Consider the following 15,327-nt stretch of genomic DNA (forward strand, 5'->3'; position numbering starts at 1 on the left):
GGTTTCGTCCGTGTATCGTCCGTCCTTCGTTTTTGTTGTTGTTCGGTACGGGACAAGTCAGCAGCTTAAACCGCGCCGAAGACTACAACGATAAAATGGAGAAAAAAATGTGGCACTTATGAATGGCGTCTCCGGTTTTGATTATTTCTTTTACTCTTACTTGCTGGGTGTCTGTATAACAATGATGCTTTAAAAGATGCTTCATAAAATGTCCTTTGTACGTTGCCGACAAGAACTAGAGAAATAAGATCGGTGTATCTAAATCTTTTTATATAGGTTTCGGTGTTTTATTTGAAGTGGAGGAGTTATTTCACCGAGGACGGACGTGCGCTTTTGTCATCCAACCGGTGCAAGTCACTCAGTGCGAACGGGTAAAAATAAAGTAGGGCCAATCGGACCACGTCTTTGACTCCATAGTAGCACGTGTTGTTTATAATGATTTAGCGTTGTTGGTTTGACGCCTTCTTGGGCAATCCCGTAGTAAAGTTTCTGCTGCTGATGGGGGTTGGGGGGGGGGGGGGGGGGTTGGGCGGTATAGGCAAACCAACCAAATCATGGGCCTTCTCGTCACAAGTTCCTCCGTTTAATTTACCTTATTATTGACACGAGGCACCGACAGGCGATAACAAACTATGTGGTTATGGGGGGATTTGCCACAGGTTAAACGAACGGGGATTGTGCGACGAGTTCCCGTGGAAGAAGGGGACGATGTGTGATGGTTGTGCTTCCCTCAGTGTGTACCAGCGGCACCCAGCCTCTTGCGTTTTGAGTATTGCAAATTCATTTTCTACGGCATCCTCGCCTCGTAACATTATTTTCCACATCTTTTCTACACTTTTTTTGGCCTGTTTCCTTCTCTCATGACCTATATTTTTTATTCGTCGCAAATTACCACGCATCACGGCCAATCCCGTGGGTATCGGTACCATAACCAGCCAGTCATCGGCATCGGGTCAGTCGCCAGCCGTGGTATGAAGGGGGAATTTATCTTAAAGGGTTTGCCGAGCACCGACCAGCCGGGAAAGCACAATTTGCCTTCCCAACGATTCGTGGAACAGCCGTTACCGGAGTGGAGAAGTCAGTGTACGTAGTGTATTGGTTCTGGGTGCGCTTTGCGGTGTCGATGCGGTGTTCCTGTACCTACGGTCGCGATATCCGGGATCCGACGTGCTCTTCCGGTGGGATTCGTGGTTAACATTTTTGTGCCTAACTTTGTCTTGTTTAGTTCTATCGTAATTTGGTCAAAAGTCTCTTCTGCGTGACTTAAGTTACGTCTATCCGAGCCTGGATGTACTATGACTTGTGGCGAGTGTAGCCACCGGACCTTGCTTTGTTTTTGTTTTTTGCTGCGCCTAGAGGGCTTTCCGACGGCATTCGAACAATGGGTGACCGGTGAAAAGCGCAAAGGCTCACGGGTACGTCGTCTGCTCCCGCAACTTCTGGTTCGAGATTTATCCTGCCCTCTCGTACGCTGGCGGCTTTCAGACGCGCGTGCGTGTGTTTATTTGTTACAGGGCGCTTACGTGTCAAATTAACCCCTAGTAGCTTCAATCGTTGTTAGTTATGGAATTCCCGATGCATGAGCATTTTGTTTTTCGGTAAAAACCGATAAACACAAGCACACACGCGCGTGAAAGCCGATGGTATATGGCAGGCCAGGAGAGCTCCCGAACCGGAAGTGGCGGCACTCTGCGGGAGAAAACAATGCACCCAGGAGCCTTTGCGCTTTTTACCGGTCACCTATTAATACTAAGACTTGGACGAGAGAGAGCGTCTGCCGTTGTAGTTTAGAGGTTCCACTGAGCTTGCTGATATCAAGGGCGGTAGTTTCATTGCGGCTGTTGCCTCATTTATTTTAGGGGCGAAGTTCCTTAGGGGCTGGGGCTGTTGGCGTCTCCTGCCGTCGTCGTCGTAACTGTCGTCTTATGTAGTCACGGTACTAAAACACCGGGAAATAATTTTTATTGCTTAGTTTAGCTGGTGTTTTGATTGCTTTCTGTTATTTAGGTTATTTTATCCCAGGTTAGGGTGCGTTATGTTACGTTACGTTAGGGATAGCAAAGTAGTGCCAGACGCAGTATTTTTTTTTTTTTGTACGAAATGCTTGTGGTCGTCGCTTTATAGGAGTGGTTATACATCGTCGGACGGCACCCTGGACGCACCGTTTTCTTTTACACACCTGAGTGATGTGCGTGGGTTGGTTTAAAGTAATTAGTTCAAGTACATTTGCAGCATCAGCGGCATGACGTTCGTATTTCCATGTTGCAAAGAAGTCCCAATTCTTCCTTGTGTTCCTAACTCGAGTAGTCTGTTTCTTCAGAAACTGAAAGAAAATGTTACAAATTTGCCAATTGTGTAATCCTGTTTGAATGTTATGTTTACAAGGGCTCTTTACCGTCAATGTTCGATTGCGTTTTCATCTATCTTTTCACGGTTTTGAATTTCAATGACATTTAAAAATGGTGCTGTATACATTAGTTAACGAACTTTACTTTGTCTGGTCTGAATGCAATCTAATTACCCAGATGAATATGGAACGTCTATCGTTAGGCTATAAGATGTTGTTGCTGCGGCTAAATTCCTCAACTCCTCCTCGAACACTTCCTCGATTCCTTTTGATCCTAAGCACTCACCTCAGCTTTAGCGCTTGAATGTTTAACAAGTTACATTTTAAGCGGGTGCGCTTCAAGTATAAGAACTCTTGCCCACTTCAGGCAGCACGAGTTTGAAAAAAAAAGGGGGGTGCTATAATCGAGAAAGCACAGAACCTAAGGTAGGGCGGACGACAAATCGCGCCTGACTCATCCTGTTGTGGGATTGACGTCAAGACTTCTTTTGTGTTTCCCATCGCAGCCTCGTACACAGACACCAGCTCGGATGATGAAGGCGTGTCGCCCCGCGAGAAGGTGCAGAAGAACTCCAAGGGCTTCAGCGAGTTCTGCGTCAAGAACATCAGCCAGGCAGCGTTCGGGCGACGCGAAATCGAGATCGCCGAGCAGGAGATGCCCGGCATCATGGCTCTGCGCAAGCGCGCAGAGCAGGACAAGCCGCTGCAGGGCGCCAAGATCGTGGGCTGCACGCACATCAACGCGCAGACGGCCGTGAGTGCGGCTTCCTCCAGCTCTTGTTTGACGCGTATAAGGCGGTTAGAACAAGGTTAGGCCTAGCGAATAGTGGTTATATATGACGGTTGAGGTTTTTACCTTTTAATGAGGCGCAGACACCCTTCTGGCACTGCTAAAGCAGTGGTGGGAACTCTAGAGTGAAGGCGGAAGGGAAAAGGACATGAAACTTGTTGTTGGAAAAGTTTGCTCTTAAGTCGCTAGCGCGAAAAATTTCGAACTCGTAAGGCAGTTAGTGCAAGGTTAGGCCTAACGAATGGTCGTTATGGATAAGGGTGGTGGTTTTGAAATTCGAATGGGCCGCAGGCTCCTGTCTGATATTGTCAAAGCAATGAGGGGCTCTTGAGTGAAGAGGAAAAAATGACATGAGATTTGTTGTTAGAGAAGTTTTCTCTTACATCGCCCGTGCGACAAATTTCTCACGCATACCCTCACGCATGCGCATTGCGCCTCCGCTGCGCACAGTTCGAAAGAGGTTGAGGCCTGTGTTAAGCTTTCTCGCATATCTTTGGTGTTGGGCAAAGGAGCCAGCTTGATAATGCGCACTGTGTGTAGAACCAGACAAAAGTAGATGTCATGCTGTAAAGCCAACATTTTCATCGCCGCCGCAGTTTAGAAAAAGTAAAGGGTAAAGGGTGTTTGTTCTTCCTCTCCCTCTTTTTCATTTTGTGGAGGGCTTCACGGACCCCATCAGATACACATACCACCAGTTCAGAACTACTTGTGGTGTGGGTCTTTTTTTTTTTTGTGCGTGTGTGTGCGCATGTAAGTTTTATTGGCCCTGAATTAAACAATCTTTAGAACCGCTGGGTTATATGAGAAACTTTCTTCAAAGATGTTCTACAAGCTGGTAAAGCTCTTCATATTTCTTGGCCCTTGGCCCATATTTCTTCACGCTTTGCCAAACAGCCCTCTAAAGTGAATTCTGCTGCTACAAACTGTAGACTGCTTCGAAGTAGGTTGTAAGGGTCAGTTTTAATGTTAGTAAAGCATTTTATCTTATCCCAAGGTGCCAATGAAAATTATGTAGGAGTGTGTTATTCAGCGGCATCTTCTGTGTACTGTGTACAACTGTGTACAACTGTTCTGTGTATTGTACAACAGTTCTGTGTACAACTATGGACGACTCCATTTAAATCAAGAAAGCAGAAATTTGGGCTCTATGGTATGCGTTTTGAAATTTGTGGGAACTGCACAATAGGTTGAAGAAAGGCCCAGCACACGTGCAAGATTTGCAAAGCATATAGCATTAATGAACATTGTGGTGCATACATGAGCACTACATCATGGGAACTACTATTGAAAGAAACCTGGCGCGGTGGCTTAGTGGCTAAGGCATTGTGGTGCTCAGAACGAGGACGTGGGTTCGATTCCAAGTCGTGGTGGCCGCTTTTCTGATGGAGGCGAAAAGCAAGAACGCCTGTGTGTTTGAGATTTCGGTACACATTAAAAATCCCCAGGTGGTCAAAATTAATCCGGAGCCCTACACTACGGCACGCCTCATCACCTGCATTGCGTTATAATCAGTCAACTATTGAAAGAAATTGCTAACCAAAAAACCCCCTAAAAACTATCAAAAGAACATTCAGATGTGCAACATGATGTTGTGTGTTGATTTACAGCTTCTGCAGCCATGTTTCTTGTGCAAGTAAAACACAAGTGTGAAATTCGGCACTTCAAACTTTATCGCTTCACTGACCATATGTTATTACTACTGGATGTGATTGAGATGTTTAATCATTTCTGCCTTTCTTGAGCACTGACCTTTCTGTAGACGTGTACTTCGGAGCATATTTTTTCATAGCTGCTGCTTTCAATTTGCCTCACAGGTTCTGATTGAAACACTGGTTGCCCTGGGAGCAAGCGTAAGATGGGCTCCATGCAACATCTACTCTACCCAGGTACGTTGAGCGAATCTTGCACTGGTGGAAACGGTTCTGTTTTTAAAGTGAAGCTTTGTTAGTGGGACCGATGGTGTCCTGTCCAAAGTTAATGCATTTTCCTATAGACTAGTTGGTCGACTGAAACATGCTAAGATCTCTAGACACAGAGCGCATGCGTGAAATCAAACTTTCATTGCATCAAAACGGTTACTTAGAATTTGCAAAAAAGGAACGCTTTCAGATGAGGCAATACATGTGTCAATAATGTGAAAGGAGTACAATATCTCATAAACCACATATCAGTGTGCGTTTAGATTGTTTGTAGATGTGTTTACTTAGTGTGCAAAAAAAGTCGTCACATGGGTTCATTCTTCGTTTGCGATTTGGGTCTTTGAAAGTTTGATGATTGATTGGACACGCTTTCAGCGAAGGTTGGGCACGCTTCTAGTGAAGGTTTTGAAGCAATTTCGATGTCAGAAAGCTTGCATGCTTCTCTCAACTTTCTTTAGGAAGGTATGATTACGTTTCCTTGTTTGTGACTGTGTGTTTATCAAACACAAACCTTCATCTTTCCTTGCAGAACGAAGTTGCAGCTGCTCTTGCTGAGGCCGGTAAGTTTGAGGGACTTTTCCTGCATTGTTTCATTTGTTCGCTGTTTGTAGCTGTGAAGCTTTACGGTTACGTTCATCATAATAATAGGATAGAATGCATAATCGAGAACAGGATCCTGTGTACTTGGCCAGTCTAACCGAGCGATGAATAACAGCATTAAAATTTGCTATTTGCTTGGTAATCAGTGGGTTTGTGCCGTGAAAAAGTTCACTGTGTTGTAATCTGTCTTTGGCACATTGCTAAAATTTGTGAGAGTCTCCCTGTCACTCTTTCCTCCATGCTGGGATCGAGGGCTTCAGTAAAAAGTAGTTTTATTGGGATGCCAAGATGAATTTACAAGCTAAAACTGCATGTCACTTTTTTGTATAAAACGGGTATGTGAAGGGCATCTTCCACTATTCACTCATTCATCCATTCAATTTTTGTGCCAAATAACATTATGCGTAGCTGACTTGCTTGTGGTTTACCATTTCTGTTAAAAAGAACAAGTTGATGTCTGCATTTGTTAAGGAGACGCATTTTGATATCTTGTACTGAGCGAACTGTTCTTTTGCACGTTTTCTCCGCCTCCTCGCAGACATATCTGTTTTTGCCTGGAAGGGGGAGTCAGAGGACGACTTCTGGTGGTGCATAGACAGATGTGTTCATTCAGAAAACTGGCAGCCGAACATGGTAGGTACCAGACATGCACCAGTAGTTCGGCGTGACGTTCGGAAAGCTTCTTCGTCTAAAGGGAAACAAAACTCGCGTTCTTGTCTATAACGAAGCAAAACGAGGCGTGTGTAATTTTTGCGCATGTAAAAATTTCAAGGAGTGTTGTAAGAAAAGTGTTTTTCTTCAAGCCTAAAATGGGGAAGTTCTGAAGCTTTCATAGCTTGTTTGACGAAATCCCCAGTGTTTCCAAAATCAATCTGAAGTCTTGTCATTCATGGCTGAGTCTCCAGCCATAAAGCTTCACGTTGTATGGTATCTAACAGCAGTCCAAAGTGGTATGCAGCGTAGGATCATTTACACAACAGCTTCATAATACTTCATTATACTTCAACGTACTTCTTAAAACCACAGAAGTGAGCGTGCTGTGAGCGTACTCAAGCTTACAGTGCAGTGTCATGCTGATCATGGGAGGGCGGTTTTGGTCCCAGGTTAAAAATATGAGCTTGGGGATGAGGGAGTGTAGACTGATCATGAAAAGGGGAAACCAGCGAGCAGAAGGCAGGACAAGAGGAGGAGGCACACACACAACACCGCTGGATCCAGCGGTGTTGTGTGTGTGCCTCCTGCTCTTGTCCTGCGTTCTGCTCGCTGGTTTCCCCTTTTCTGAACATTATGAACCAACTAGCCCAGCAATTCACTCTCTTGTAGACTGATCACTGAGGGGAATCACTCGCGAGCATGGAACTGCTCATGAACATATGTGATGCTCAATTTATGCTCATCAGTGCCTTCTGTGAGTGCGTATTGCTCACTTGTTAACATGTAATGGATACTTACTCTTGAGTGCGCACTCACCCACTAATAATCACTCATGAACACACAGTCGTAAGTGCACACTCATGAGTATAAACTCAGGATTACATGCTCACTCATTGCCTTGTGAGGGCACACTTGTGTGTGAGCAGTCACTCGTGAATAATTACTCGTACTCACATAATTGTGTGCGTGTACTATGAGTGTGCACCTGGGATTACGGGCTCACTCACGACTTTGAGGCATAATTATATGTGAACAGTAACTCGTGGGACACTGGTCTTAAAACAACTTCTTTTAATTTTCAAATAAACTTTCTGAAACTTGTCAGTCCTGGTGCTTTTTTCCTGCTTATTTTGAATATGCCATTATTTTTTCAGTTGGTCAATTATTTCCTAGGATAATTAGTGATAATTAGCCATTTTTGGTCAAACAATAGACAAAACAGCGTTGGTCATAAAACTGTAATCTTTATATTTTACAGTACTATGAACCATGGTGAATGCAATAATCAAAGCAGTTTTTTTTTATGCGTTGCTTGGAACTAATTTTACAGCTCATTAAATTTCGTTGTTTGAAATGGGCACTCAAAATGGTTCCTTGCCACTGGTGCCACCAAAGGTTAATGAGCTGTAAAATTAGTTCCAAGTGATGCATCAAAAAACGGCTTTGAGTATTGCATTCACCAGGGTTCATTTTATTGGAAAATATAAAGATTACAGTTTTGTGACCAACACTGTTTTGTCTGTTCTTTGACCAAAAATGGCTAATTATCACTAATTATCCCGCAAACTAATTGACCAGTTGGAAAAAATAATGGCATATTCGAAATCAGTGCAAAAAAAGCAGCGAGACTGACAAGTTGCACAAAGTTTACTTCAAAATTAAAAGACATTGTTTTAAGACCAGTGTCCCCCCATTAAACACAAACTCGTGTGTACTCAAGATAAAGTGCTCACTCATTACTCCAGAAGACATGGTTCTCATCAGTGAGCAGTCACACTCTTGAGCATGCATTCACGAGGACGCACTCGCCTGTGAGTCTGTACTTACGAGTATTGATTGTGAATTCGCTTGCCCTCCTCCCCCTCCCCTCCCTGTTTTCTTGTTGTGGTTGCAGATCCTGGACGACGGGGGCGACGCGACGCACCTGATGCTGAAGAAGTACCCGGCCATGTTCAAGATGATCAAGGGCATTGTGGAGGAAAGCGTTACGGGGGTTCACCGCCTTTACCAGCTCTCCAAGTCGGGCAGGCTCACCGTGCCGGCTATGAACGTCAACGACTCCGTCACAAAGGCAAGACAGACGCACTGGCGGCCAGTGGGCTTAACGTATAATGTCCCACTATGCAGCCTGTTTTAGGTGCAGAGCACTTTAGGGGCTCGTCTTGTTGTCGTAGCTCGCTCGCTGGACCCAAGTAGAGCCACACGGCGTCCTGTCGTAGCGACTGTCGTTGCGGTGTAACCCAGAGGCTTCGAAAGCCAAGCGGTGTATATAGTCACAAGAGAGTTATCATACATCTCCCCGTTGTTTAGCTCAAAGAAAACTGCAGGCACATTTGATGCAAAATATACGCAATTAACCGGCAGCGGCCGCGTTCATTTAGTTAGGAATGCTCGCTGGGTTGTTTTTTTATGATAGTAAGCGAAAAAAAAGTGGCAGTGCAATGCCGGCACGTGCAGAAGGAAAAGCAAGCACAAAGAGAAAATAACTCCCGCTGGCACAGTTTCAGGCAGGGGGCGCGCGAGCACTGCGAAGGTGGGAAATTTGAATAGCAGTGAGCAGATAACGGCGCTACAGCCCATTATGGCGAGTATGCTCTGCACTTCCGGCAGCTTTCACATCGAGTGAAACAGCTTTAATTTTTTTGTCTTAACCTCCTTGGTGGAATAGAAGCTTGGTTGCATCTTCCTTAGAACTCTGTGTTTGGAGTTGGCAGTTTCTGTTTCTTATACATTTTGTACATTGAAAAAAATATACTAAAAACAGTATTAGCTCGGAAGGGTGGGACACAAAATAAAAAACCTTGAGTGCTAACATTGTCACGTAACCAACTAGCTCAACTTCTCACCCGTAATTTGCATAAACAAGAGGCTTGTTTTATTTATTCAGATTGAGGTGCAGGGGGTTTTCCGTTCAAGATTTGTATAATGTTTTTATTGGAAGCACTATTGTTTCAGTGTTTGCACGTACCATTTGCAATTGGTTGAGTCAAGCAGAAATGATAAGGAATAATTCAAGGTTGTCACTTTTGAATTGTTTCTTATCATTTCTTATCACGTCGAAACAATTCAAAATGACAACCTTGAATTATTCCAAGTGGAGCTGATCATCTTTTTGGGGAAAACTAGCTGTGTTAGGTGTGCACTGTCAAGAGTAATGTGCAGTCTCCATGTCAAGCATTCAATGCTTTGGTACATAAATGGTACGTAAATAGTACGTAATCATTCCTTTAGAAGAGACATGGAAAATGAATGATTCAGATTCGGTGCAGTACAGGTGGCTGGATGACAAACCTAATCAACAAGATTGAATTGAAAGATGAACTTACGTTTTTACTCGATTGTAACATGAGGGGTGACTTTTCATTGCATCCTGAAGAAAAAAATAAAACCGCGAAAGCAATGCGAGGGGTGACTTTTCCGCGTCAAGCATGAAAAAGAAAGAAAAAAAAACCCGCTGAAGTACTCGCACGAGACCAGTGAAAGCATAGAAAAGCCATTTATTTTTCGAACACTGTGACTTGATGACCTCCTGTGATGCTTTGAACATTGTTCTTGAGATGCCCATCAGTCGAGCGACATCGCTTGCTTTCGTCTGTATCAGTTCAACACTGATTGCCATGAGGCGGTTGTGCTGTTCTGTTACAACACCAGCAGCACACTTCTCTAATTTGACGTGGCGGCTGTGGCGAGGCTCACGGAAACCTTTTTGACACCAGTATCGCTTGTGAAAAGGCGCTCCTGCTAGAGCCGCCATCCACTGGTGGTCGATTCATTCACGTCAAGTCTTCGGGCAGCATCTGAATTGCTGGTTTCTTCTGCCATCAAGATAGTGCATCTCTTGAAACGGGCGCCGTACTGAATGTGACATGTTGCCTCGCAAGGGGATCCGAAGAGGAGTCGAAACACTCGATAAAAACCAAAACCACCGAAACCTCCACACACTATGACGCAAAAACAAAGGCAACGCACTGCGCATGAAAAAAAAAAAAAAAAAAGGAAAGAAAGCCGGTGTTGGCTTGAAGTGGACCCAAATGGCCCTGGCACATGTGGCCAACATAGATCATGAAATGGCCAAAACTGTAGCCGTCGATGAGCACTGGGTGCATCATTGCATTTTTATGCAATTGGAATTTTGATATTCGGTTGTAATGCGAAGGTCGGCTTCAGGTAGCAAAAGTTAGGAAAGAAACTCTCGTTACAATCAAGTAAATACAGTACACTGAGGCAGTGAAAGCGCTGCAATATTAGCCTTGCAGCCCCTGTATGTACCAGTGATTTTAATAGGATTGACGTGGACATTACATGACACCAGTACAGAAATGCCAGCAAGATTTAAGGATTCCGTGAAATCTTTCACAACAGTGCAAGGTGAGGAACCTACTGCTAAAGACAAATCAAACTCGAGGTCTTTTCACTTTAAGTACTGACCCTAGTCTTTGGCTTGCTTTTCCTGGAAATGACTTTGGCTTACTTTATTCATAAATAATTTTTTCCCCAAGTTTAACAAATTTCATAACCTTAGGTATAACCTGTTACTCATTAAAATGGTGTAAGGAATTGAAATACATGCAACTTTTGTTATTATGTAACCATATGTTATTTCAGCACATTTATTCCTCATAGCCACTTTTTCATGTTTCGATATGCTATTTCATCAGCACCGTCTACTTGCACGATTGTTTTCTTATTTACAAAACATCCAATGAAAAAAATTGAGTGTAAATGTGTTGGTAACTATAAACTGACATTCAATAAATAAAATTTATGAGCCAGAAGCTAATATCATGAATAAGTGATGCTGCTGCAAAGCTCTCAGTAGGTACTCTCGACCTCTGCATTCATGCAGTGCCTTTTCTTTTTTCTCCCGCACATTTTCACCCATGCAGACGAAGTTTGACAACCTCTACAGCTGCAGAGAATCCATCCTTGATGCGTGAGCATTCTTATTTTTCTTTCTTTTTAGTAGACTCGCAACTTCCCATAGCACCACTTATGAGGTTCTACTAAAGTTCATCCATTCTGAAATTCCAACATTCCCGACTAGAAAATAGGTTAACCGTTGCATCAGCCGGAAAGTGTGGAAGTGGAAAAAAGTAACCCATTGGTGAAATGACATCGAAAGCATGAAAGCATATAGCATTCAGAATTAGGCTCTGGAAAAATTTGCTGAGTGTACTGTTGATAATTGGTGGTAAGTCTCATGAAAGGACCCATGAATACAATTCACAGCTTAATTTTAAAGTGAACTAATAACCAGCAGTTTTGTGTTGTTAACACACAAGACTGATAGTCTACGTTGCAAAGCAACTTTCCTGCCGTTGCTGGCTAACTTCTTTCTAAAATTTGAATCTGAGTTACCTCCCGCAATGGTTGAGGCTTTGGGCTGCTGAGCTCAAGGATGCGGGTTCAACCCCGGCTGCAATGGTTGCTTTTCAGATGGAGGCAAAAGGTGAAAATGCCTGTGTATTGAGATTTGAGCGCACAATAAAGATTGCCAGGGGGTCAAAATTAATCTGGAGCCCTCCACTACTGCACGCCCATATCCGAGGTGTAGCTTCAGCCCAAACTTTGGAATTAAATTTGAGCTGAACTTCTCTGACCAAATGGACATTTAGTTGTTACGGAAGTGTTCTGATGCCCTTCTAGCCTCATTGTTGTTTCCCTGCATGGTGGCGCTGCATAACCCCCCTATTTCTTTTGCAGGCTGAAGCGCTCGACGGACGTCATGTTTGGAGGCAAGCAGGTCTTGGTGTGCGGCTACGGTGAAGTGGGCAAGGGCTGCTGCTCTGCCCTGAAGGGCATGGGAGCCGTAGTGTACGTCACCGAGATCGACCCCATCTGTGCCTTGCAAGCCTGGTCAGTCCTCCCTTTCCCTTGATTCACCCATACAAACTGACTCTGCGGTCAAGAATCGGAAAACATGTAGTCGACAGTGTTGCCAGACATGCTAGTTGTTTCCTGTCTAAGTGAGAAAACTAAGTGTAGGATGTTGGCACTGACGTTTAGTCGAAAGAATTTTTGCTTGTATTCAGACTGCAGTAGCCAATAGTCGATTATGTCCAGGTTTGTTAAGAGTGGAGTGGATGCAGTTATAGTTTTGTGGAAACCAAGCAAACCTGCAGGTACAGTCTGCTGTAACCACAACTTGGCTGCAGTTGGATTTGTTGTAACAACCGTAGGCTGTTTCAAGACCTCTACTGCAGCAGGTGGAAGTATATTGTGCTTTTGGGCATGCAGTACCATCTTCTTCGAGTGCTTGGAGGTGTTTCTTAATTTAGAAGGCACCTCACAAAGCCTCCTCTTTTTTAAACTGCTTTTTACCATTTGAATCAGCATGAACCCTCCCACAGTGCGACATGTAAAGGTTCAAGGTTTTAGCTTCTTTCACTTCGGCTTCAAAGCCACCACTATGCCATTTAAACTTCACAGTAAAACTTGCTTCTCTATCTCAACAAAAATCACGTCGGATGCATTGAAAAGCGCCTTTTTCTTCCCTCTCCTCGACTTGGCAGCATGGACGGCTTCCGTGTGGTCAAGATCAACGAAGTAGTTCGCAACATTGACATTCTCATCACTGCCACGGGTAACAAGAACGTGGTCCAGAGAGAACACATGGACAAGATGAAGAACAGCTGCATCGTCTGCAACATGGGCCACTCCAACACCGAGATCGATGTGGTCAGTGCCCTATATCCTTGCCTGATTTTACTTCATGGAGGCAAGCAGTGTTTATGTTTGTTACTCATAATCTAGGGACAAATCTGGGGACAAATGTAGTGACTTCGTCCCTAGATTTTAAGACTGGGAGCATTTTACTGCAGGTGCTTGTAAGGAGTAAAATGAAATGCCACTGTGCATCAGGGAGCTGACCAGAAGGTGGGACTTATGATTATGCTCTTTGTTCTGTCTCTTATGGGTGTGGGGTGTGAAATGAAAGGCCCCTGTTTTTCACACGGAACAGGTTGATAAGATTTTCCTAACACCAAAGGGAGAGCATTGGGAGCGCTTTGATTATCGCCGCACCTTGCCAGTTAAAATCGTTGACCGTCTTGCTTGACTGACTGTCATGGAAATTGCAAGCAAACCTTGAGAAGTCGGTTTCTAAGAGAACACAGAAAAAATAACGAGTGAATTTTTTTTATCATGTGCATATTGTAGTCTGAGTTGAATTGGTTCCTGCCTGCCTGGCTTATTTTTTGCCAGTACTAAAGTCAAGTTTAATTGCCTCAATTCTTCCGCATCAACAGCATACTTCCAGCACTGTGTCAGCGATTCCAATACTCACTTGCACGAGCTAAGAACATTCCTTAAGACTAAAAGATTCTTCACTTTGAAAGCACACGAATTCAGCCTGGCGCACCAGGAGAGCCTTACTTCAAAGAAGGACACACTGCATTCACTGCCAAGAAAAAGAAGCAGCACAACAAAAACTTTAAAAGCCAACCGGTCTCGAGTTATTAAAAGTTTTTCAGCTAAATTTCTTGATGCTGAGAGTACAAGAAAAATGGTCAATGTACAACTTGTGCCAAAGTTTGTGTCAGCATAAAATTAGTCAGCATAGAATTGGGTATATTGGAACCATGCATTGAATGCATTAGCACACAGGGCCCTCCCCGTCCAAGGGAAGCAATTTAGGTGGTGGTGATTTGTTGGTGGTGCTGTTGATGCTTCATGGTGCTTTTTTTTTTTTTTTTGGGGTGATGCTCCGTTCGAGAAATACCCATGTGCTCATTGCCACAAGTTGACGAAAAACATAATTCGAACTTTTGCTTGGCTGCTGACTTTCTAAACTCCTTATTGAAAAAACTGTTTTGCTGTGGATGGCTTTAGTCACAGTTCTTAAACTGTAAAGCACTGAAAAGAGAAAGAGCATTATACCTTTTTCCAGTAACTGTAACAGTGTTGTTCTTCTGGTACATACAACGCAACACAGTTAATGGTTTCTGGTTATGGGTCCACTACGAAGTACATATGTCCCATGTGGGCTGTAGTTAGCTCCCAAAAATTTCTTCTTCAATCGCTACTTTACAACCAAAGCATCTTCTGTCTCATTGAAAGAACTTTAAAGGAGCACTGACACGAAAATTTTATGTTACACTTTTATTGCTTTTATCGATGCTTAATGGTCTGGCGATCCTGAAACAGCACTTCAAATACTTCAGCGCGTGATAGTTAATTACATTGAACGGCCTGAAAATCGTTTGTTTCAAATTCCCGCGCTTTCATCCCGAACGGCGCATATGACAGCCTCCCGGTTTGACCTCACCGCTTTGTGCGGACGTCACCGGCGCCCGCTTGAGAGGGTGTTGCGCCCGCTCGCCGCTCGTGGGGTCGCGCGCGTGAAGTGACGTCACGAGTTTTTGACGAGCGCTGTCGCGTCACTTCTTTTTCCTGTCCTGGAGTGATGTCACGCTGATGTCCATTTGCTGAGTGCCGCTCCGCGCGCTGCTCCGTCGGCGCGATAAATGCGATCCAATTGAACTATGTTCTTCGCGTCGCAGGCCGCTCATATTTCAGCCAGGGTATTCTGTTGAGTGAAGGAAGCGAACTGTGCAATAATATTAACACCGAAAATTGGTGTCAGTGCTCCTTTAAGGCACTAATAAACCAATTGAAGTATCACTTACATTAACGTAAAACTCATAGTATGCCTGTAGTGCTCTTTCAAAGTGGTGTTGCTAAATAAAATAGCCATTGATATGGGAGTACAACAAAGAATTATGTATTCAGCATTTCACTTTTCCTTAGGAAACTTAGAACAGTGTAATTGGCCCTTACTGCTGTAGAATTGGCCAGATATTCTGGAGCATGCAATGGTTCGGAGTATTGGGGAGCGGAGTTTGACTGGCCGCACGGCCTTCTGATCCACTGCAGCAAAGCCTGCGGACCCCGGAGCTGACTTGGGAGAAAGTCCGTTCTCAGGTGGACCACATCATCTGGCCTGACGGAAAACGCATTGTGCTCCTTGCTGAGGTGGGTGCCCTGTTTTGGTACTTTTTCGTGCTACATGTCATTCT

At 44.1% G+C, this 15,327-nt stretch overlaps 1 protein-coding gene across 9 annotated transcripts in view; it reads left to right on the forward strand.

Moving 5' to 3' along the window:
* The window catches only part of LOC144159361 (adenosylhomocysteinase-like 1), a 267,623-nt gene that overhangs the window by 240,025 nt on the left and 12,271 nt on the right, over window positions 1–15,327 (forward strand). For all 9 annotated transcript variants that reach the window (XM_077690785.1, XM_077690788.1, XM_077690792.1 and 6 more), the window contains 9 exons: window positions 2,854–3,101; window positions 4,952–5,023; window positions 5,586–5,616; window positions 6,195–6,289; window positions 8,205–8,381; window positions 11,197–11,243; window positions 12,014–12,166; window positions 12,823–12,988; window positions 15,185–15,283. In XM_077690785.1, the coding sequence (XP_077546911.1) occupies window positions 2,854–3,101; window positions 4,952–5,023; window positions 5,586–5,616; window positions 6,195–6,289; window positions 8,205–8,381; window positions 11,197–11,243; window positions 12,014–12,166; window positions 12,823–12,988; window positions 15,185–15,283 (1,088 nt within the window). The remainder of the gene's footprint in view (window positions 1–2,853; window positions 3,102–4,951; window positions 5,024–5,585; window positions 5,617–6,194; window positions 6,290–8,204; window positions 8,382–11,196; window positions 11,244–12,013; window positions 12,167–12,822; window positions 12,989–15,184; window positions 15,284–15,327) is intronic.

This window comes from Haemaphysalis longicornis, unplaced genomic scaffold (assembly GCF_048455015.1).
Source record: "Haemaphysalis longicornis isolate Haplotype H1 unplaced genomic scaffold, Haemaphysalis longicornis Haplotype H1 scaffold_10, whole genome shotgun sequence".
NCBI classification, from domain to species: Eukaryota; Metazoa; Arthropoda; class Arachnida; order Ixodida; family Ixodidae; genus Haemaphysalis; species Haemaphysalis longicornis.